Source organism: Haliotis rubra, unplaced genomic scaffold (genome assembly GCF_003918875.1).
Source record: "Haliotis rubra isolate DU_JTF1 unplaced genomic scaffold, ASM391887v1 Scf115, whole genome shotgun sequence".
NCBI lineage: Eukaryota > Metazoa > Mollusca > Gastropoda > Lepetellida > Haliotidae > Haliotis > Haliotis rubra.
The window spans coordinates 1,611,772-1,637,626 of NW_025765059.1; the positions used below are offsets into that span (position 1 = coordinate 1,611,772).

Consider the following 25,855-nt stretch of genomic DNA (forward strand, 5'->3'; position numbering starts at 1 on the left):
TTACGTAAAGTTCACTGATTCAGGCGGGAATAATATTTTTCTATATTTCTCTAAGTATTATGTATGTACGTTGTAACCCAACAAGTCTTTGATAAAAGTTTTTCTGATATTGGTACTGTTAACTCACTGGCAACTGTCGTACTTGTTTACTCACATTTGTACATTTCGTTACTTATGTTTTGTTGGTAAAATATATGCACAATTTGACGTGATTTGTGTTCTCTGTTGAAACTCAATATACAATCAACCGGATATGATCTGCTATTCCACGAATAGTTGGCTTCGAGTAATGGCCTCTGTACGAACGAAATCATTCTCAGTGAAATCAGCTGAGGTAACTTTCATAATTATTACTCAAGAGCTTATAAATGTTTGGCAGTAGCGTCCTAAACGTACACACGACGACCTCCCTGAAAGTAATTCCCCCGTGATGTCCGGAATAACAGGTTTCGGGTTAACGGGGTTTCACTGGATGAGACAGGGCGTGATCTGACCGCACTAAATAACCGGTTAACATAAAGGGTCGATTACTCTGTAATTATATAACTGGAATACTGTTCAATGCAACCTTTGGTGGTGGTGGGGTAGCCTAGTGGTTAAAGTGTTCGTTCGTCACGCTGAAGACCCGGGTTTGATTCCTCACATGGGTACAATGAGTGAAGCCCATTTCTGGTGTCCCCCGCCTTGATATTGTTGGAATATTGCTAAAAGCTGCGTAAATCCAAAGTCACTCACTCACTAATCGCGTGTCATCGTAAAGTGTTCATAATATCGTCCCCTGATTTGTCTGGTCCAAGCCAAAACACATAATCGGGGCGATTGTAAGATTCCTATGAAATTATAATTTATAAATATATCTGATGCAATGTGCTTTCTTAATCAGAAGAATACCACACATGGTCAAATATACATCTACTCGGATATGTAAGCACATAAAGAAACTGGCTATTAGATACGTCTACTAGATCTATATATGCTCCATAACGTTAAAAGAGAAAGACGACAGAGGACGTGACGTCCTGGCTAAGGTGTCATATCGTACCCGGGCACCATGTACCATGCCTTCTGTAGCAAATCACATTTCGCCATGGATTGCAACTAATGGGTGCAACTCGTACACAACTCGCTGTTACTCAGATCGACCCATGAAGATCAGGGCTAGAATTGGCCGTCAGCAACCCATGTTTGGGTTAGAGGCGACTAACGTGATCGGATGGTCAGATTCGCTGCCTTGGTTGACACATCTCATCGTTTGCCAGTTGCGTAGATCGATGCTGATGATGTTAATCACTGGATTGTCTGTTCCAGGCTCGATTATTTACAGACCGCCGCCGTACAGTTGAAATATTGTAGAGAGTCGCGTTAAACAACAAACAAACAAAACATAACTTAGATCGCAAACCGCCATTAACATAAGGTATAAGACATTATCAGTAAAATGTTGATTGGACGGAAAATCATGGGGAGGGGGGAGAAAAAAGTATTTGGGGGAGTTTGATAAAACACAAGATGTTGAACATGACATGACATCGTGTATATCGCAAAGTATGGCATGCATACAAAAGGTCTTTGAACGTCATTGACATACATCTGTATTGTACATTTTGCTGCTTAGACATGAGCAGGAAGCGGGTTGGCAGGAAACAGATTGATGTAATAATGTGTGAAGAAGAAACCATGACAGATACATTTTACAGCTCCATTTTCACAACAGATTTTACGGGAGCTTGGAACATATTTGTAGGTCGCAATTCCGCAGTACAAACCATCAACAATCTCTTCATGATATACTCATACGCGTTTGTGCTGTACCAAGTTCCCATCTTACAAAGCGATGACGCGGGTTCTGACCCCACAGTCACTCATGTATTAAGTCTGGCATAAACTGCAATGCAATATACTCATTTAACAAACTCAAGACAATACCTAAACGTTCACTGCAACACTCTTCCATACATCTCTACATCAATTCACTGGCACACCCAAACAATGTTGATTAGAATTTAATGTGAATAATGTTATATTTTCTACGTCATATATAGAAGCATGTACATGTGATTCTAATGTTGGAAGATATGCGTTATCTATTTTCTGTGTTGGTCGTGATGTTAAGATTCGGATAACATTTGCTTTTAGTGAGTGGTGTTTGCTACCGGTTGAGCAGGACATACTAGGATTTTATGCTCTTCCCATTTTCACGAAGCGATCTAATCTCAATGGTGATTTTAATCCCCATGCTCCAACATGGACGTAGATAGACCAGTGTGTCATTACCGTTTTTAATGCTCAATTGATTTCAGCGATCCAGTCATACCCTGATGTTCACCACTCTTTACCGTTTATGCCCAATCTCGTGAAAATCTGCGTCGAGGGGTGGTTGTACAGACTGACTCTCTAGGCACTGACCTTTGCTATTTATCGTAGTCAACTTCTTTGTGGATAAAATGTGATTTGATACTAGGTGACCAACTCTGTGTACATAGCTTACTAAAATCGCGTCAGCTGTATGGAAAGTGTGCACCACAGAATCTGAAAGTGTGCACCAGAGGAACCACATTGTCCCAGCCTTATATGAACCGGGGCGGGGGTTGCGGTGGTGGTATAGTTCAAGGTCGACTTGGACCGGGAATAGGGTCTGTTTGCGTGCGGTACATTAACTGAAGTTGAACTATTATAAATATAAGCAGGCATACTGGACCAAAATAATTTAAAATAAAAATGTATTCATTGTATTCAGATATTTTGATGAAGTGACAGGATCCTCATAAGAATTGATTCATTGTACAGAGTTGCATCCCTTAGGCATGCCAGGAACCAGTTCAACGATGATTTGAGCATCTCAGTAGTGGTTGTGGGTTTCATCAAAGGGTAAATATCTCAGAATGCATATAACACGCACAATTAATTCTGGACTCAGAAGAGTCGAGAAACTCTCCGCACTGTGGGCACTTTCTGACAAGGGATTTGACCAAATTAAACATGCAGTTGTTATGAATATATACCAAGGATGAATTTTTTTTTCCGAAAACTTTAAATTTAAACACGCTCGCCCATGGGCGAGAATGTTTAATTTCGATCAGAATTCATGTTTTGGAGGTTGTAAATGAATGAGTGTATGTTTATAAGCATCATGACACAAATTTCAACTCATTTTGACTTAAGTCGACTAATTTAGAACGATATTAAAAATTCATGGGCGAGAATATTTACTTTTACTCAAAATACATGTTTTCGCATGCTTTGGAGGTTGTAAGTGAATGAGTGTATACTTATGGGTATCATGAAACAGAATTCAACTCATTTTGACTTAATTCGCCTAATTTAGAGCGATATTAAAAAATCTCGCCCATGGGCGAGAATATTTACTTTTACTCAAAATACATGTTTTTCCATGTTATTATTAACATTTCGGAAGCGATGGTACAACAATCTCACTCAGTAGACTAGTTCATGATAACATCCAGTAATTAATATTACGATGACAAAATACACAACATGACATCCAAATATGACATTTTGTTTATTCTACAGCATTTTCACATCTTACTTGCGCTATTTGTTTCATGGCATACGAAATCCATTGTCGTTATGTTTATTCTCTTAGTCCAAGAAGATGTGTGTGTAAATATAATTACGTAACTGTATCATACGAAAACTAATTATATATGTTGATAGACGACCTTACTCTCTACCTGATAATGCGAGTTCTGGAAATGAAGTAAAAAAGCTGTTCTTCTTCCGGCCATCGGCATCCACGGGCAGATAACTCTCAATCACCATCACACCTTCTCCCGGACGTTTCGAATGTGACGTGTCAAGGATACTTAGCCATCTATAATGGCGGTTCTAGCCGTCGACCAGTTCGTTATGGGCGTACTTTGAGCCTTCCTTGGTGATTGCTAAGTTTTTGCCGTTGCTGTCGTCATCTTTGATGATTTTCATGAAGCCATCAACTGCCTGGTCTACGCTGAAATAACGCAAGTGAGTGAGTAAGTGAGTGTTGCGTCACGCTACGCTACAGTGTCTGGGCTTTGAACCCCTTGCATCAGGCATACCAGATCTTCCATTAAACCATGATTCTGAGTCTGAACATGCCCACGTGATCCACTGTTTTCAGCATACACGCAGCAAATACTAACTCCAACATTAGTTCATATTACAATAAAAATAAATTGTCAGTCAGTTTTCGAATGTATTTTTTTATGTTATCATATGAATGTTTATTTATGTTATCATGTTACAATAATAAAACATTTCCACAGTCATTGTAAATATCTAGAAAGAGGAATTCATTGTACGATTCCGACGATGTTATAAGCACACGTTTATGAATCAGTTATACCGAACAGTGATGATGCTAGATATTCTGAGGTGTTCTGAGATTAAACGTAACGAAACGATTCTGCATACCCCATAAGAGAAATAGCTTTGAGCATTTCCTTGAACTCGTCTGGATACAGTAACTGTTCGTCCTTGAACTTCTGGAAGGCTGTGTCTACTGCTGTGGGACACACTGTCCCAAACCGGAGTCCCATGTCCCCGAGGTAAGGGTTTTTCTGAAGAAAACAAGGACATTAAACAAGGTAATGTCATGTTAATGCTTAGTGAGAACTATTGTGTCCTTGCTCAACTCCTCGTTTACCCATGAAGATCAGGGTAGGGATTGTTGTCTCCAGCAACCCCTACAGAGGGCGATTAAGGCGATCAAGTGGCCTTAATACATGTCATCGTATCCCATTTGCATAGATCGATACCCGTGATATCAATCACTGGATTATCTGGTCCATACGCAATTATTTACAGAGAAATTGTTACTATTTTAACGCATACAAGACGTAACATATGTCATATTTGGGATTACACACACTCCCTATCTCTCAGTCTACAGTTCTGCAATTGTGCTGTGTATTTATACCATGTACAAATGCTCGTATTTGAAAATGTCTGGAAACACTGTATATTATGCATTTATTTTATATAAATTTTACATGTACAAATCCTTGCAACTCGTTAATAAACAATATACTGCACTACTTCATAACCTACCGCCCAACTGCTGGTGAAGCCGACCACAGCATGTTTAGAGGCCACGTAGACTGGAAACACGAACCTGGTGACAAGGCCTGGAATGCATCATGTGTTATTGTACAAGTACATGCTATATACTGTAACGTCGTGCTATGTTTCAAAATTACTGTAACTCAATCAAAATAAAATCACATGACAACCTTTTGCTGTCCACACGAAAGGCGTATTCTGGACATGAACTATAACGGCAATTGGAGAAGCTTTCAGTCTGGCACCGTCCCGTGGTGAGGGAGTTAAACTGGCTGTGGAAGTCCATTTCTACCCTTCCCTTTTTGGGCTTTATGGCTGCTGTGCAAATGTCGCTCGATTGGAAGATTTGCAAGACATGTGTACTGTAAACTAGTGGGATTAAAGATCAGTTCACCATGATTGAAATCAAATGCACGTGGCATGGTGTGCGGGATCCGATTTGTCAATAGGAGGGACGGAGCGTGGAAGGGACATAACTCGTCACAGTTACGAAAGAGCTAGCCACGAAATTCCAGCCTTGTCTGACTCTCGGAGGTACATATGTTTTGCAAATATTGCAATCGACAGAGGTCTTCACGGTATTCGCACCTGTGTTCGAACCGTGTTGATTTTGTTAAATATTTAATTCTTCTCTGCATAGTCTCCTCAGGCTAATAATGGTTAAAGCGTTGGCTAGTCACGCCGAAGACCCGGGTTCGAATCCCCACATGGGCACAATGTGTGAAGCCCATTTCTGGTGTCCCCCGCCGTGATGTTGCTGGAATATTGCTAAAAGCGGCGTAAAACCAAACTCAGTCAGTCAGTCAGTCCTCAGGCTAACCAAACTGAAACTTAGAAAATCCCAGCCTCCATTACACAAGGGTTGAAACTGGACTTCTTCAGTCGAGTTCACTCCCCTGCCTCAGGAGGATGTCAGACTTGATGTTGCCATGACATCCAGTGGGTGAAACTGCGATACCATGAGTATGGTCAGAATATTATAGCGTGTTCGTTAACACAATACACGTTTAACTACGAGACACTCAGACTGGCTTTTGGGAGACATACACAATTTTGAACCTGAAACGTCCGTAATTATTTCAATAGTTCACTTTCAGCATGGAGTATATACGGGAGTATATTATCCGACTGAATAGACATCGTCAGGTGAACGTTCAACTAGATCCCCGTGTAGCTGTTGTTTCCTTACCGACCATGGAGGCGGTGTTGATGATGACGCCACCGCGACCCCTCTTGTCTTTGCGCATGTGCTCCACGGCTAGCTGGGTTCCATTCACCACCCCGCTCTGGAGAACAAAACAATACATGCAGATATAATACAACATACAGACGACATTCACAGATACAAAATACAGATACCATAAAACATCCTGAAAACTATTACAAATTGTACTGAAAAAGTGAAAAAAAGAACTATATCTTGAGAGTTATTATGAAAATTATATCTAGACTTACACAAGTTACACTCGCTAGCAACATGAAAAATAAAAATACAGTAAGCCTTACAATATTGACCGAGCACATCATCTGCCATCTCTTCTCGTTCACCAAGCCAGCGTTGTTCAGCATAAGATCTATGTTGCCATATTTCGACACGGCGCTAGCAAAGGCATCTGCATTCAGAACAAATCGTTCACTTCATCTTTTTATTGATATCCAAATTCATTTTGACTTAATGGTACATTTAGTTCAGTTTAGACACCGCTCTGGAAAACAGTCCAGTTACAATCAGAAGTAATACTGGTGTCCATCAAATTACCACTTCAATGGTGAAACACACCACCGGGAATGGTGCTCACGAAGCAGGACACCTAATCGTTCGGAGCCAGAATCATATGGTTTTTTGACGTACCCAAGGGAGACAACTCTGCACATCAAACTGCGCCTCAGACAGCTGGGATAGCGTTCCCATCATCGGGGGTAACAGAAGATTGCTGAATGTCCTTTAACACTGGCAAAATGTGTGCCAAACATCGAGGTAGCAGAAGATTATCAAATGTCCGTCAACACTAGCCGAATGTGTGTCAAGCATCGGGGTAACAGAAGATTACTGAATTTCCGTCAACACAGGCAGAATGTGTGTCATACATCGGAGTAACAGAAGATAATTTAATGTCCGTCAACACTGACAAAATGTGTGTCAAACATCGGGGTAACAGAAGATTATTGAATTTCCGTCAACGCTAACAGAATATGTATCAAACATCGGGGTAACAGAAGATTATTGAATGAGTGAGTGCGTTTAGTTTTACGCCGCACTCAGCAATATTCCAACTATATGGCGGCGGTGAAGATTATTGAATGTCTGTCAACACTGACAGAATGTGTGTGTCAAACATCGCGATCGGAGTAACAGAAGATTATAGAATGTCTGCCAACACAGGCAGAATGTGTCAAACATCGGAGTAACAGAATATTATTTAATGTCCGTCAACACTGACAAAATGTGTGTCAAACATCGAGGTAACAGAAGATTATTGAATGTTCGTCAACACTGACAAAATGTGTGTCAAACATCGAGGGTAACAGAAGATTATTGAATGTCTGTCAACACAGGCAGAATGTGTCAAACAAAGGAGTAACAGAAGATTATTGAATGTCCGTCAACACTGGCAGAATGTGTGTCAAACATCGGGGGTAACATAAGATTATTGAATGTTCGTCAACACTGGCAGAATGAGAGTCAGTGTATGTGAGTGTTTTCGAAACTCAAACTGAGTGTGAAATAATTTTTACTCACTCACTCAAGAAACACGATGAACACACAGCAAATAATATACTATGCAAAATATAGTTACTTTTTATTGATTATGAAATCACTTTATTTTAAGGTATTGAGTGAGTGAGAAACCACTCAGCTTCTCGTGCATGTGTTTTAGTAACCAGAATAGTGCAATTTAGTAAGTATGCCAGAACATGTGACGCGTGACCCTCAACGTGACGAGACATCTCGCCACTTACGTATTATCGGTCTAGAGTTGGCCTTGTTATCAGCCCCGAGATTTGTCGTATGATGCTCCCACACAAATCAGATAATATGCTTGGCTTTACCGCATTCCCTCCAATAACGCAGGTATTAAATAACCATTATACACTTGTAACATGTCTGTGATATAATATTTGTCAGAATATATTCAAATCCAAACTCAACAAAGCATTTATCGGTTTCTGTTTTAAATCTGCTTGTTTTGATTGCCGGGGATGAAGGACAGGTGACGGGTTATATTTCGAATTTCTATACTGATCTAGTTCCTACGGGTTGGTTATGTAAGGAGTTTCTATGCTTGCCGAGCTAATCGGGGGTAAATGAGTGCATAAAGATTTAGAGTGACAGCAATCTATCCACAAGACTGTATGTGAAGAAGGGCGACTACAACTTTCCCATAATCAATTGTCCTTGAAATTGAGCAGTATTCCAGCAGCCAGTGTATTCTTTTCAGAGGTATTCATTACTGAGGTACAATCGGGGACGGTCTTTCTACAGGGGTAGTCACACGACACGTACTTTGTTTAATGAGCTGACATGCTGAGGACTTTGACCCATCAGCGACCAAAGATGATATTCGATATATTTCCCTATGTTGGCTTTAATCAAGTGACCATTTGGCATGTATGTGCATGTGTTCGTACGTATCTGCTTCTTAACCGTACACAGTACTCTGATTATGTAAAAGCTATGCCCTGTATATTGTATTGACAACTTGGCATGTCATGTGTTCGTCCGTATCTGCTTTTGAACCGTACAAAGTACTCTGATTATGTAAAAGCTATGCCCTGTATATTGTATTGACCACTTGGCATGTATGTGCATGTGTTCGTCCGTATCTGCTTTTGAACCGTACAAAGTACTCTGATTATGTAAAGGCTATGCCCTGTATATTGTATTGACCACTTGGCATGTATGTGCATGTGTTCGTCCGTATCTGCTTCGGAACCGTACACAGTACTCTGATTATGTAAAAAGCTATGCCCTGTATATTCATACTCTCGTGATGTCAAAATATGTGTGAGTATTGACTTATTTAACTACAGCTTAAAATTTCGTCACGCCGACCACAACCCTCAACGGTGCAGCCCTATTCTATCAAAATAAACACCGTGATAAAGACTGTGATAGCCTTTTGTTGGGAGATAGGTCAAATATACTACCCATCAAAAGTTTAGACTCACTGAAAGCATTCACTATATGTTATGTGTATATATATGGTTACATCGAAGATGAATTTCTCCACTAATTTGGGGGAACCAACTGCAAACCGTGTGCAGACGAATTGCACGAGGATCATCCATCAAATTGCTGAAAAGCATGTGCAAATATCGTGTATGTGAACAGCTGCGTTTTGGTGTAAAGTTTTGTTAAGAATTCGCCAATTGTCACTGAGTTTCATCATTCATTGAGCTCATGACAATAATCTTTTCAACGTTATGAATTTGTTTTACAATACATCAGTTCAGGTGTAAACAGAGGCTTCTTAACAGTATGGAATATTTTACAAAATCTAGCTTAGAACAGATGACTTAAGTAAGTGGCTACATTTACATAGTCTAAACTTTTGATGGGTAGTATAAATGAAACCGAATGCAACGAAGCCCTTGGGTGCAAGTAAACCTAGTGATGACCCACAAGTTGCAAGCAGTGTATGACCTAGCCGGCCGTCTGGGTTACCGTATGTCGGTCAAAGGTCCACCTTTGCCCTCTATAGCAGCCCGGGGACTTCATAGGGAAGGTGATCAGATATCGTCTTCAGCTTGACCGTATTCATCCCAATAATGCAGTACAGTGAGTGGTGGGTTTTGAAGTTGCTTTGAATATTATACCATTTACACATTGGCGTGTCCAGTGAGACGAACGCCCGGAGAGGTGCAGGTCCAGATGATACTCACACGCTCTGGAGATGGTTTTATAACCATTTTCCATTCCAAATATGGTCTTCGATACATACATTATCAGAAGGCGTCCTTAATCATTGTTATTGTTGGGTAGGAAGGCTGAACAAAGATAACTAAGTTCGAGCTCTCCTCTTTCACCACATTTCATATCTCGCTCACTTGAGCGTTGTGTCCAGTTATGCTTGCAAATGAACCCAGAGTATATGCATGTATTTATGTTTAACGCCGCACGAAGCAATTGTCCGGCTAAATAATCGAGTCTGGACAAGAAAATCCAGCGTCATGCACGTGCATGGATCTACGCGATTGGGAGATGATGACGGGCTTTACCCGAGTCAACCTTTTACGACCATTATGGGTTGCTGAAGACCATTTGTAACCCGGGTCTTCACGGGTTCCAGGGTATTTACCATGCTGGAATGAACTGTCATTTACAGAAAATTTGAGAACGACGTCACACAAGGAAAGGTAATTATGTAAGCCCTTACTATCTCATTACATAAAGATATGTAGCTATGGCTAACATTGAGGTGTATCATATATTAAGCAGCAAAAGAAACGTCAGTTTGGAATTTTCCTTCGCAGAAACGGATAACTGTAAACTCATTTAATGTTTTGATTGTATATTTTTGACAACATCTCCAACTTTACCTGAGCAAAGACATTCCTTCCCAAACTCAGAATGGAACCCAGGAAATGGTCACAAAAAAGGCAACCTCATCTCGGAGATGGTACGGTGTTCTCCATGTTTTTTTACATGCAACTCATGCTGAACGTGCTGTTCACAAGGACCAGCCCTATAAAATGCACCCCCAAACCTGGTTGAAACATTCACATTACAACGTCAGCAGGATCCCGCGACTCACGACAGCTCAGAGGAACCAGGCGCTAGGAAGACTTGAAGCTGGCCACACTGCACAAGCCGTTGCCAATCACTTCCAGGTCAACGTTCGGACCATCTACAAGCTGCAGCAAGGTTTCCGGGCCACCAACACCACAAATGATCGCCCCCGTACTGGCAGACCAATGGTGGCCACAAGACGACAAGACCGCCATGTTGTGCGACAGCATGTACAAAATCCTTTCATGCAGGCACCCGAAACAGCACGACAGACAGTGGGAACACATGGAAGACCAATCTGTACTGATACAGTACGCCGACGTCTTAACAGCGGAAACCTCCATTGCCGTAGACCTTACCGTGGACCTATCCTCACCCCTCGTCATCGGCGTGAATGTCTACAGTGTGCCCTACAACACCAAAACTGGCGATACAGGCAATGGAGAACTGTTCTGTTCACGATGAGAGTCGGTTATGCGTATCAACTGCAGATGGCAGAACAAGAATATGGCGACGACGTGGCCAGCGTTACTCAGACCAATGTGTTATGGAAAGAGACTCATGGGGTGGTGCAAACATCATGGTATGGGGTGGAATAGGCCTGAACCAGAGAGTGGGTCCTGTGGTGTTCCAGAACCTTGGTCCAGGGAGAGGAAGCGGCATCACAGCGGTGCGCTACATCGGCCAAGCTCTCAGACCCTACGTCATACCACATTTCGCACGTCACCGTAACAACATTTTCCAGCATGATAACGCCCGGGCCCATACTGCCAGAGCTACACGGGACTTCCTACAGCAGAACGGTGTCAACATTATGCAGTGGCCAGCCCTTAGTCCTGACTTAAACCCAGTTGAACATCTATGGGATGAAATTCAGAAGAGACTGAATAATGTCATACCAAGGCCGAATACAGCCGATTTATTGCGCCAGGCCTTTCTCAGCGTTTGGTTCAAGGTGCCAATGGGCTTCATCAATCGATTGGTGCACTCAATGCATAGACGCTGTGCTGCAGTTATTGCCGCTCGTGGTGGTCACACTAGATACTGAAGTGAAGAGTCTGAATGGACTGCAAACGTTCACGTCTTGGAATTGTGTCTTGGAGTTATTCATTGATGTGTCAAAATATTGTACACAAAAAATGTTTTTGATCCGCTTATTATGTCAATTTCTGTAATGATTTGATTACAGTTCCTATCTAATTTTGAATTCGTACTGACGTTGTTGTTTTTGCTGCTGAGTATACATTTAACTGAGCCTGTGACTATACGATATCCCTTACTTTAGGTGCAGTTAAACACGATACGTACCCTTAAAAGACTGTTCGTCACCAACGTCACATTTGACAAAAAAGGCCCTGTCTTCTCCATACGCCTTTCTGAAGTCACTCGCAGTTGCCTCCCCTTGCTCTGCGGCAATGTCCGCTAACGCCACCTGTTTGACGGTAGTTACATGTTGTATAAGAAATCCGTGAATTTAATATGTGCACACCTGTCATAAAAAGTATCATATGTTATGTCTGTTTATAACTACTAGTATGAACTATTGCAATATTGATGATTGCATTATATGTACTATTAATGTATCATTATGTCTATAAATGTTTCAGGGTGAATTATCGACTAATAAATGCTCCTTCGGGCAATATCCCACACCCGTAGCGTGTGTTTGAAGTTTTGTTACATTCACTTCCCTGCCACACAAATAAACTCGAGCTGAAAATATCGATGAAATTGTCTTTTTACTTCCTGATGTCCTTTTCTTCGAGTATTTACTTGTTTACAACTTTTACTATTACAGTGTCTAACAATTATGTTTAATACTTCGCGACAGTTTGTTGGGAATCAAAACTATACATGTATTGGGATGCTGTGAGGAAATTGTCATGGTTCCCTCAGAAGTATAAACTATCGATAACAGGCTCTAATTCCTGTGACAGTTTGTACGTGTAAGTCTCACTGTATTAGAAGATCTACAGAGGACACGGGACTTTCAATGCACCAGTTACCCCAGCTAGATTAGTCCGAATCCTAGGTGTTCGTTATGGGTCATGTTCGTCATATTCATTGTGATTCCTGGATCAACACCAGCACAACCATCATCAGCATTATTCTGTATCATTTCAGATACATTTGAAATAGTGTGGAAAGCTGTTTCAAAGGTCATTCTCACGTAGTTTTTAAAAGCTTACTGCACACTGTGTTTAATACAGCCCAAGAATTCAAATTCTAAATCTGGCACCACGAAGGGAACCAGCATCGTTAAGACCACTGGGCCAATTTCAAGGCTATTATAATTATAAATATATGCCTTAGCCTATGTGAATGTGATGATCACAATTCAACGTAAACGTCTTGATTGTCTCCATAAACACACACCGTGGTGCAAACACTACAAAGTAGTAGTTGAATAATACGATCACATGATAACGTCGATCTTTGTCTCGTACGAAGCATATGTAGATCGAGGTGTCGGTTATTTCAAATCCAATGTAATGATGAAATGAACTATGCCTGCATCATTAAAAATATTAACTATAATAAAGTTTTAACAAAGTGCCTTAACTGGAGGAAACTGATTAAAATTCTACAACACCAGTGGACAATACTTTAATCTACTTTAATTTTTCAAAACTAATTTACTTTGAATAAAAATTATTTTTTACCAAAAGGATTTACTTCATCGGAGAAAGTATTAATCACGCAAGAGAAGTGTATTGACCGAACCTTAGCTCCTTCTTTCAGTAGAGCTTCTGCCACGTTCTTCCCCACCCCCATGGCCCCTCCGGTGATAAACGCAACAGAGCCTTCGATCTTCATCTTGTGTTGCTGGTCGAGAGATGACTGATCCCACAATCTGTCCCCTTGTTGAACGTAAGTACTGGCGCTCAAACTCCACACACGTACACTCGTTATCAACCTTATGTAAATCTATATTTAGGTCAAGATACTTGCAAAGTGTAATGTGAAGTTTGTTTACTCGGGGACGTCTTATATATCCGAATAATTCATCATGGACAAGTTATAGGGACGGAATTTTCCCCTTCAAGAAATAGAAATGTTTTCAATACTATTTAGTACTATACAATAGCAAGCTTCTAAACGTTACCCTATTTCATTAATAATTAGGCAGGTGTTGAAATGAAGCTGTATTGTGGCCTAAAGTACGGTTATTAAACTCTGATATGTACATGTATCCTTACCACTGTTCACATTTGAAGAAAACATTAAAAACTAGTATTTTATTCAAAAAGAGTGCAGTGTCTTGAATTGAATCACCCAGACGTTAGACGACGTCTTCAAGTAAATCTAGTCAGACTGTTGGTGCTCCTTGCTAGGTTTTACAGAGTCTATCTCGCGGTCTGATAGTCACCTAAACCGCGATATTTCCACATCCGCTCAGCCCTTTCTGCATGGCTAAAGCTCTAAATGAAGCAAGTCTAGATTTCTTCAGGTTCAGGTGTCGGCCATCTCACTAGGCAGTAGGCTCCTTGCCATTTTAAAAGGAATTATTTGTTTCCATCACAATGATATGTTTTGGGAGACTGAGCGTTAGTCTAGGTATTACAGCGTAAGCCCACTGAGATACATTTTGACATGGATACTTCCTATCAGACACAGTATCCTGACTCCTACCGACCTTCTGCCCTACCACCTGACGTTCTGTCCACTTGGCTAGGGGTGAGCTCTATTGAAACGGACACCTACAGGCAAAACATTCAAAGTTAATCATTTAGTAATTACGGACAGAAGACACCCCAACACCCATAAGAATCATTGGTTCAGCTGTAGCAAGGACATACAAGCACACTGCAAGCTTCAACTGCTGTATGTCTAGCAGTTTTGATCGTTTTGAGATTTGACTCTGCGCAATGTCGTCATTAGCAGTACTGTAGACCACCGGGCAACGAACTGAATAACAGGAATATGCGTTAAGGATGCCCTGACACATTTTGTTGTTAGTGCTATCCAAAATGACAAAATCTGACCCAAAACGGTTTTTAGATCGGGGTAAGTGACAAATGCTCACTATCGAGCTGCCTCTCTTGGGTACGCCAAACATGGGTTGGTTGGTTGGTTTTATAGTTTTAGGGCGACGTGGGCCAGTAAGAGGCCTATTTGTGCCCAACACATTGACTTGATTTAATAAACAATCACAGGTAATTTCATTGCCAAAAGGAATCGTTTAGTTAAGGTAAAAGAAACGACAACACTATTAATTTGGATAGATGTATACGTATGTCGAATAACCTCTGCTTTGTGTTACGGATTAAAAATCTTAAGTAATCACTTCCATGTCTGAAACATGAAATACTCATTCAATAAAAAAGCAGTAGGTTCAGATGACAGAGTGTTAAAATGATTTAAAACCACAGAACTAAATCTGTCTAAGCCATTCGAGAGCCTGTCTAGATGACATAATATTTTCCAGATGACGAAACAAAATCTAAAACTGCCCGTTGCACAGACCCATACATGATATTGGGGCCCAAAACTGTTTCTAATGAAAATACATCATCAACCTCAAGTACAGCACTTCTGAGATTATGTCTTATGTTGTTATGCCCGGGGCATGTAATTAAATAATGTTCGATGTTTTCAGGCCAAACATGCTCACTATCGAGTTGCCTCCCTTGGGTACATCAAATACAAAATATACACTGTAAACACAAAATATACACTGTACACACAATATACACTGTATACACAATACACACTGTATACACAATATACACAAATATACACTGTACACACAATATACACTGTATACACACTATACACAATATACACTGAATACACAATATACACTGCATACACAATATACACTGAATACACAATATACACTGCATACACAATTATACACCGTAGACACAATATACACTGTACACACAATATACATTGTACACACAATAAACACTGTACACACAATATACACTGTACACACAATATACACTGTACACATAATATACACTGTACACACAATAAACACTGTAGACACAATATACAGTCTACACATAATATACACTGTATACAGAAATATACACTATATACACAATATACACTGTATAGACACATATACACTGTACACACAATAAACACTGTATACATAAATAAACACTGTATACACAAAAATACTATGTATACACAATACACATTGTACACACAATATACACTGTACACACAATATGCACTGTATACACAATATACACTGTATACACAATACACACTGTACACACAATATACACTGTACACACAATATACACAGTACAAATGAGTCTGTAAAAGTATAATTTATCCTTGGTTGCAGACCTTGAATTAAGGTACAAGGTTCATTCCGGTTATCATCACTATCTGACAGTGATTCATAAACACATGCGTACGATCTAGTCAATTACAACGTACGATTGACTGGCGTCACACAAGTGTGAGTATGGAAAGAGGTTTTACGGTTTTATTCAGCCATTTTCTTGGGCAACTATCAGTGCTGAAAGTTCACAAACACCGCATGGAGGGCACCCACAGACGTGCATGATTATAACATGGCGGTATACAGATTTCCTGACGAGGCATCTCATCTGCTCAGTACATTTCACCCGTCAGACCTTGACCCATGTTATGCATAGCAGGCCCTAAATAGGACAGCCACGCCCTGACAGCAAATATGACGGGTCAGGGATTGTTGGACACGGGTAACTTGTGGCCATACAGTAAACAGACCTCCGCGTATACACGGTAGTCGCTTCATATTATTTTCTTGTCCATTTGTGTTAAGTCTTTGTTAGTTGTATATATCCGTAGTTCCTTATTTACAAGTGTTTATGTTCAATGTACCAGAGCAAAGAACTTTTGCCATCAAAACCATATATGGACAAGAGGCCGCGATGGCTTTGCTGGTTAGACGGCTGACTTTGTGTGCTGGCGATTAGGTGCCTGAGGGTGTGGTTCGAATCCCGGATGGGACTCAACCCAACAAAAGTACAAGAATTTGTACCTTACTGAGAAAGTGTAATCCCAAATATAACACGTGGCAAGATGCTGTCCAGGGGCCTTATTCTCGAAACATTCGTAGCCCTAAGAATTCTTAACTTTGATCGTAGCCAATGTGTTAAGAATGGGCTTAAGAAGTTCGTAGGACTACGAACGTTTCGAGATAGCTAGCCAGGTGATTGACTTCAGTAAGCGACAGTCCCAGCAGGTGATGTCAGGATCAGCAGTGACACAAGCTAGCAAGTCTGACGACGTCATGAGACGACCCCTATTATGAAACATGGCTGCACTGTTACAGTGTCAACACATGTGATCTGTGGAAGTCCTCTCGGACTGAAAGTTGTCTGGGTTCACATGTCAGCCCACAGTATCGGATACAGCATTCCTTACAGTCTAAAATCTGTAAAGAACGGTGAATTGCAAGATAATTCAAAATCGAGAATAGCCCAATTCACTGTCAATTTAGTAATAACCTCTGCTTTGTGTTACGGATTAAAAACCTTAAGTAATCACTTCCATGTCTGAAACATGAAATACTCATTCAATAAAAAAGCAGTAGGTTCAGATGACAGAGTGTTAAAATGATTTAAAACCACAGAACTAAATCTGTCTAAGCCATTCGAGAGCCTGTCTAGATTACATCATATTTTCCAGATGACGAAACAAAATCTAAAACTGCCCGTTGCACAGACCCATACATGATATTGGGGCCCAAAACTGTTTCTAATGAAAATACATCATCAACCTCAAGTACAGCACTTCTGAGATTATGTCTTATGTTGTTATGCCCGGGGCATGTAATTAAATAATGTTCGATGTTTTTAGGCCAAACATGCTCACTATCGAGTTTTCTTCCCTTGGGTACATCAAATACAAAATATACACTGTAAACACAAAATATACACTGTACACACAATATACACTGTATACACAATATACACTGAATACACAATATACACTGTATACACAATATACACAAATATACACTGTACACACAATATACACTGTATACACAATATACACTGTACACACAATATACACTGTATACACAATATACACTGTATACACAATATACACTGTACACGCAAATATACACTGCATACACAATTATACACCGTAGACACAATATACACTGTACACACAATATACATTGTACACACAATATACACTGTATACACAACATACACTGTACACACAATATACACTGTATACACAACATACACTGTACACACAATATACACTCTACACACAATATACACTGTACACACAATAAACACTGTAGACACAATATACAGTCTACACATAATATACACTGTATACAGAAATATACACTATATACACAATATACACTGTATAGACACATATACACTGTACACACAATAAACACTGTATACATAAATATACACTGTATACACAAAAATACTATGTATACACAATAAACATTGTACACACAATATACACTGTACACACAATATGCACTGTATACACAATATACACTGTATACACAATACACACTGTACACACAATATACACTGTACACACAATATACACAGTACAAATGAGTCTGTAAAAGTATAATTTATCCTTGGTTGCAGACCTTGAATTAAGGTACAAGGTTCATTCCGGTTATCATCACTATCTGACAGTGATTCATAAACACATGCGTACGATCTAGTCAATTACAACGTACGATTGACTGGCGTCACACAAGTGTGAGTATGGAAAGAGGTTTTACGGTTTTATTCAGCCATTTTCTTGGGCAACTATCAGTGCTGAAAGTTCACAAACACCGCATGGAGGGCACCCACAGACGTGCATGATTATAACATGGCGGTATACAGATTTCCTGACGAGGCATCTCATCTGCTCAGTACATTTCACCCGTCAGACCTTGACCCATGTTATGCATAGCAGGCCCTAAATAGGACAGCCACGCCCCTGACAGCAAATATGACGGGTCAGGGATTGTTGGACACGGGTAACTTGTGGCCATACAGTAAACAGACCTCCGCGTATACACGGTAGTCGCTTCATATTATTTTCTTGTCCATTTGTGTTAAGTCTTTGTTAGTTGTATATATCCGTAGTTCCTTATTTACAAGTGTTTATGTTCAATGTACCAGAGCAAAGAACTTTTGCCATCAAAACCATATATGGACAAGAGGCCGCGATGGCTTTGCTGGTTAGACGGCTGACTTTGTGTGCTGGCGATTAGGTGCCTGAGGGTGTGGTTCGAATCCCGGATGGGACTCAACCCAACAAAAGTACAAGAATTTGTACCTTACTGAGAAAGTGTAATCCCAAATATAACACGTGGCAAGATGCTGTCCAGGGGCCTTATTCTCGAAACATTCGTAGCCCTAAGAATTCTTAACTTTGATCGTAGCCAATGTGTTAAGAATGGGCTTAAGAAGTTCGTAGGACTACGAACGTTTCGAGATAGCTAGCCAGGTGATTGACTTCAGTAAGCGACAGTCCCAGCAGGTGATGTCAGGATCAGCAGTGACACAAGCTAGCAAGTCTGACGACGTCATGAGACGACCCCTATTATGAAACATGGCTGCACTGTTACAGTGTCAACACATGTGATCTGTGGAAGTCCTCTCGGACTGAAAGTTGTCTGGGTTCACATGTCAGCCCACAGTATCGGATACAGCATTCCTTACAGTCTAAAATCTGTAAAGAACGGTGAATTGCAAGATAATTCAAAATCGAGAATAGCCCAATTCACTGTCAATTTAGTACGAGACAATGAGTACCCTGTTCCCAACAATATCTGCTGTTTGTTATTTTGATACTCATCACTGGAAAACAATTATGTGGAAACAACCATGCTGTTATGTGTACAAATTGGCATCTTTACTGAGGGGGTCACAACGATCGTGAGAACAGCGCAAACACTCACGTGATACACAACGCTACTTTATATGACAGCATAAGAGGGGTCTCATGATGATATTAGTCGCAATAGGACTCATCGTCAGGCTCGCTTGTGTCACTGCTGATGGTAAATATTTAATATTTGTGGGAGTCTGTTTATCATGTTATCACTACGTGCCGTTGATGGTTCGGGAAGCACAACCATGCCACCATTGTTACCCGTTCAAGGGATTTACGACATCCCGAAAGGTACACGATTTTTTAAAACGCCCAACGCGACCTTCAACTGCAGCCCATATCAACTCTACTGGGATGCGATCGAAAGGAGGGAAGTCGTAAGACGACATGACCTTGACCTTTAATCTAATTATCAACCATCTACACGGACTGACAATGTCATGATTCCATAGAGGTGTATACGTAGTTTTTAAGGAAACGTCATCGTCACGCGATTCAACCGCGTCACCATATCTCGTTTAATGCTATTAGAGGTCGGGCCCTGCTGATTGCGATGTTATGTATTTTCCATGAGGATAAGAGACTGGGCAGCTATATAACATATGTTATATTTTGGATTACACTTTCTTAGTACTGACTGACTGACTTTGGTTTTACGCCGCTTTTTAGCAATATTCCAGCAACATCACGGCGGGGGACACCAGAAATGGGCTTCACACATTGTACCCATGTGGGGATTCGAACCCGGGCGTGACGAGACAACCCTTTAACCACTAGGCTACCCCACCGCCCCACTTTCTTAGTAAAGTACAGATTCTAGTACTTTTGTTGGGTTGAGTCCCATCCGGGATTCGAACCCACACCCTCAGAGTCAGGCACCTAATCGCCAGCACACAAAGTCAGCCGCGGTATATAATATACTCATGCCAATAATGGTTGTTACCCCCCCCCCCCCCCACCACCACACACACCTCACACCCCCACCCCACACCCCCTCTCCAATTAAAAAAATTGAAGGGGGTGACAACCATTATTGGCATGAGTATATATGTTAAATTTGATAACTTTCTAAATGGCATTGTGTAATCATGGGCAGGTATAGCAGGGACAAAATTAGTTTTCACCCTTTCCAGAATAAATGTCTGTGAATGTCCCGGTTGTCCTTGGACTTGACTTTAAAGACGAGGTCACAGTTTGGGAGAAACCCCTTTACTAGAACAGCTAACGTGGAGAATGATATTTCTTTAACCATCTCCGACTGGTAACATTTTTCCAGACTCATTACTGCTCCCACTGGGTACCCACTGACTGACGGTTGTGTGAGAGGCATTCACACTCCTTCAAAATCAGCTGTTTTCTACATCAGCTGAGTTTGTCCTGTACTTGCGAGCTTGGCAATGGTGTCTCATTGACACCAGGTGGTTGAGAAAGGTTTGTGGTATTTCAGACCGGGGAGCGGTGGGTAGCCTAGTGGTTAAACCGTTGGCTCGTCACGCCGAATCCCCACATAGGTACAATGTGTGAAGCCCATTCCGGTGTCCCCCGCCGTGATGTTGCTGGAATATTGCTAAAAGCGGCGTAAAACCAAACTCAGTCAGTCAGTCAGACCAAGGTCTTTCGCAGCTGTACGAACATCATCTGTTGGTTTCGAAGTCGGGTAAACGATTTTAATTTTACCTCACAAAAGTTCAATGGGTGACCGATCTGGAGACAGCTGGCCACGGAATGTCGATGAAGACGTACAGCAGGAGACGCACACTTTCATATAGACGTGACAGAACGTGCACGAGGTATGGCATCTAACAAACATGCTTATCATAGTTCACGAACTTCATCAGTTTTCTCTGTAATAATTGCCTCGTTCCCATGTGTACTATGAGGCTGTGATGTCCTACTCACTGAATCTCACACATGAGACAACCGAGATGCACCTGCAATTTCAGCATCATCATGACAACTTGTGATAATTATGGATTTGAAAGCATTATGTTGAATTTTAATGGGAGTTTTGATACAGCCAACTGAAATTGGAATGGTTGGCTGTGTTACCTGACTGACTGCGGCGGCGATGGCTATTGAACATTGAACAGTATCGTGTCACCATGATACCATCACGTATCGCCATGGTCGTATCACCTGATTTGTCTGAACGTAGATACTGTCAAGTTAACCAGTTGTGTCGCTCATGATCAGGTGTCTAACCAACCATGTTAACGATTCGATATCCTGACTCCGAATTGTCTAAACTGTATAAGTCATGGTTGTTATTCACAGAACCTTGGCACGAAAAATATTTTATTTAAAACCCATTGTTCTGCTAAGCGTATTTAAGTAACTCAAGACATGCATGCTTCACTATGAGAAGAGTACGTGAGTGCTGGTAGCAGTCCGGTAAATGGTGATACGTATTTTACATATTCTATGTTAAATAGGGATGGAGTGGTAATATTCAGTCACTTGGTTGAATTCGTTTCATCGAAGCCGATAGTTCATCATGGTTGATGAAAACTGGAATATTGCTGATTGCGTGGTTAAAACAACATTCATTCATAGGTTATCATGTAAAGAAAGGGCAATAGCAAAACATTTAACAATGGCGCAACTCAAACAATTCTCAGGCTATGGCCTGTGTGGAGGCAATAACGTAGGTGTCACAGCTACATCGGGAATATGTAAAAGGCTCGCCTTTATTACTGCAGCAGAACATTGATAAATGTGCACGTCATATCAATAAGTGTCCCTGAGCACTGAGACAGGAAACTACTCTTTTACGAAAGCTTCAAACAATAACGCACTCAATTCGCATAATTGTTTCGATTTGATATCATTATGCATAACAGACATGTTTTAAGGTATAAATGAAATGTACATTTCATTATTGTAATTTTATTCATTAAAAGTTACAAACAAACATGCCTTTATAAGCAATATATGAGTTTTATTAAGGGCGCATAACAATGTCGAAACTGATATCATAATATACAGGGAACTATAATATACACGAAACTTCTATGTGTTTCAACCCATGAGGTGTCAGCCTATTACGTCAGTCACTACAGATGCAATGGTTTTCTGTAATGACGTCATCTAGGTAGGGCTCATAGGGATCAAACCTGGAAGAAGTCCCCATGATATTAATATGCAGAAAGACGTACCACGAAGGTGAGAAGACATGCAACAGGCAAGCATCTAGGCAGGGCTCATAGGGATCAAACCTGGAAGAAGTCCCCATGATATTAATATGCAGAAAGACGTACCACGAAGGTGAGAAGACATGCAACAGGCAAGCATCTAGGTAGGGCTCATAGGGATAAAACTTGGCAGAACTCACCATGATATTAATATGCAGACAGACGTACCACGAAGGTGAGAAGACATGCAACCAGGCAAGCATCTAGGCAGGGCTCATAGGGATCAAACCTGGAAGAAGTCACCATGATATTAATATGCAGAAAGACGTACCACGAAGGTGAGAAGACATGCAACCAGGCAAGCATCTAGGCAGGGCTCATAGGGATAAAACTTGGAAGAAGACACCATGATATTGATATGCAGAAAGACGTACCACGAAGGTGAGAAAACATGCAACCAGGCAAGCATCTAGGCAGGGCTCATAGGGATCAAACCTGGAAGAAGTCCCCATGATATTAATATGCAGAAAGACGTACCACGAAGGTGAGAAGACATGCAACAGGCAAGCATCTAGGCAGGGCTCATAGGGATAAAACCTGGAAGAAGTCACCATGATATTGATATGCAGAAAGACGTACCACGAAGGTGAGAAGACATGCAACCAGGCAAGCATCTAGGTAGGGCTCATAGGGATAAAACTTGGAAGAAGTCACCATGATATTGATATGCAGAAAGACGTACCAGGAAGGTGAGAAGACATGCAACCAGGCAAGCATCTAGGTAGGGGCTCATAGGGATAAAACTTGGAAGAAGTCACCATGATATTGATATGCAGAAAGACGTACCACGAAGGTGAGAAGACATGCAACAGGCAAGCATCTAGGCAGGGCTCATAGGGATCAAACCTGGAAGAAGTCACCATGATATTAATATGCAGAAAGACGTACCACGAAGGTGAGAAGACATGCAACAGGCAAGCATCTAGGCAGGGCTCATAGGGATCAAACCTGGAAGAAGTCACCATGATATTAATATGCAGAAAGACGTACCACGAAGGTGAGAAGACATGCAACCAGGCAAGCATCTAGGTAGGGCTCATAGGGATAAAACTTGGAAGAAGTCACCATGATATTAATATGCAGAAAGACGTACCACGAAGGTGAGAAGACATGCAACAGGCAAGCATCTAGGCAGGGCTCATAGGGATCAAACCTGGAAGAAGTCACCATGATATTAATATGCAGAAAGACGTACCACGAAGGTGAGAAGACATGCAACAGGCAAGCATCTAGGCAGGGCTCATAGGGATAAAACTTGGAAGAAGTCACCATGATATTAATATGCAGAAAGACGTACCACGAAGGTGAGAAGACATGCAACAGGCAAGCATCTAGGCAGGGCTCATAGGGATAAAACTTGGAAGAAGTCCCCATGATATTAATATGCAGAAAGACGTACCACGAAGGTGAAAAGACATGCAACAGGCAGTTTAGACACGTGAAGTTCTGGGGAACAAGAAAGTATTCACCCATGTTAACTGATGGCTAAGCATGAACCAAACCAGTACTGGTTGTTCGATGGTGACTATATCATTGCTGTATTTTACGCGTTAAGGTTGTTGTGTGCTGCCGACTATTTTCAGTCAGTTAACGTTAACAACTTTTCATAAAGCTCGTAATTGTTTGACTAATTTCGGTTTTCAGATGAAGTATTTTCTTCCGATAATTAACATATATCCATGCTCATTATGCATTAAGTATGAAAATAAGTATTTACAGTTTTTGTTATCTGAAATAGTTTCTTGGTTTTGTTTTTAGTCCGCATACGTCGGACCGAGATTGTGTATTTTTAAGGTATGTTGCACACAATGAAACATCTTTTTATTTGCACCCAAATAACAAGTGCAATATTGAAACACCGTATAGGCTATAAAATACTTGCTTTTCATTCAATTTGTGAAAACAAACTTTTCATTATTATATTTCTGCCTCAATGACACTATGTTTTTAGACACAGGCATTTAAATATAAAACGTAAACACTAGGGCTTGATTATCCACAGACACCGAATCCAAGGGGTGGAAATATGGTAGTGAAAAGTACTTGAATGGATGGTAACCGAATGGACCTCTTGACAATAAGTGATGATACATGGCTTTGGCGGAACGGGTGAGTGAGTGGTGACAATCAGTGATGATAGCCATATCGTGACTCGGAACGGGTGAGCAAGTCGCACACAATATGAAGTTTAAAAAGTAAGTGTAAGCCTTAATTCCCGTGGAAACATCCGGCTTCTGGATCATGTATACATGTTACTGGATAAACGATATCAGCTTCTTAAATTAAGAAACTCTACTGGCCGTTTGGTATCACTAAGGGACCACAGGACAGAAATCAAATCCTGAAACTATAATTTTCAACAAAATCTCAGAGTTTACTTTGGCAGAAAATTATTCATGCTTAAAACCAAAACAACAAATGTTTTCAGAGAACCGATCGGTAATATGTGGCATGGTTCGGTTTTGATAGTGAGCTGAGCGCCTTGCAGGCAGCACGCATACTTTGCTCTGCAGTATGTTGCATATTTCATCTGTTTATTCCCATTCTCTCTCTCTCTGATGTTTGGCATGCTGGTTCCTAACACAGTTGTGCATCTTTTCATATGAAATTTGCATATTTTCCAAATGTTGACTTATTTGACATTTGTATGGACAATTGGTATAGTTTTGGAGGCTATGCTCACCATGCCCAAACAGCACGGACAAAAGAGCTTGATTGAAGAACAATCACCGGTGAGCTACAGCAGAGGTTACATCACCATGCAGTCAAGCCCAGAAACAAAGGCTGAACTCTCAAGTCTATCAACATATCTGTGAACTTGGTATTCAAAGACATAAGCCCACAAGACGAGGCAAGCGAGCTGGGCACAGGAAACAAAATCAGACCCATGTAATACAAAATGAGCTCAGCAGGACAAAAACATGTAATGTAAATAACCTAATAAATGTTCACCCACCGAAGAGATCTTCTAAAGTTTAAGCCACCATGTGGAACGCACAGTCAGCCAGGAATAAAACTTTAGAAATTGCAGATTTCATTGTTGAAGAGAACT

General features: G+C 40.8%; 1 protein-coding gene across 1 annotated transcript; it reads right to left on the bottom strand.

Annotated features, from left to right (window-relative positions):
- Positions 1–3,501: 3,501 nt before the first annotated feature.
- Positions 3,502–13,669, bottom strand: LOC124254539 (15-hydroxyprostaglandin dehydrogenase [NAD(+)]-like). Its single transcript, XM_046688356.1, has 7 exons — positions 13,514–13,669; positions 12,098–12,221; positions 6,565–6,671; positions 6,248–6,344; positions 5,047–5,123; positions 4,411–4,556; positions 3,502–3,967 (listed from the first exon to the last, which is right to left on the bottom strand). Exons 1-7 carry the CDS (start codon positions 13,604–13,606, stop codon positions 3,847–3,849), a joined length of 765 nt encoding a protein of 254 aa, XP_046544312.1. The 5' UTR covers positions 13,607–13,669; the 3' UTR covers positions 3,502–3,846.
- Between the last annotated feature and the right edge of the window lie 12,186 nt (positions 13,670–25,855).

What these genes read in the sequence shown, in the direction of transcription:
- LOC124254539 (XM_046688356.1), bottom strand. Translation starts at nt 13,606, where the DNA reads ATGAAGATCGAAGGCTCTGTTGCGTTTATCACCGGAGGGGCCATGGGG. An exon ending in CAACACCGCCTCCATGGTCG is followed by an intron (nt 5,124 to 6,247) that starts GTAAGGAAACAA and finishes GATGCATTCCAG; the next exon opens with GCCTTGTCACCAGGTTCGTG. An exon ending in AAAGCTATTTCTCTTATGGG is followed by an intron (nt 3,968 to 4,410) that starts GTATGCAGAATC and finishes GCGTTATTTCAG; the next exon opens with CGTAGACCAGGCAGTTGATG.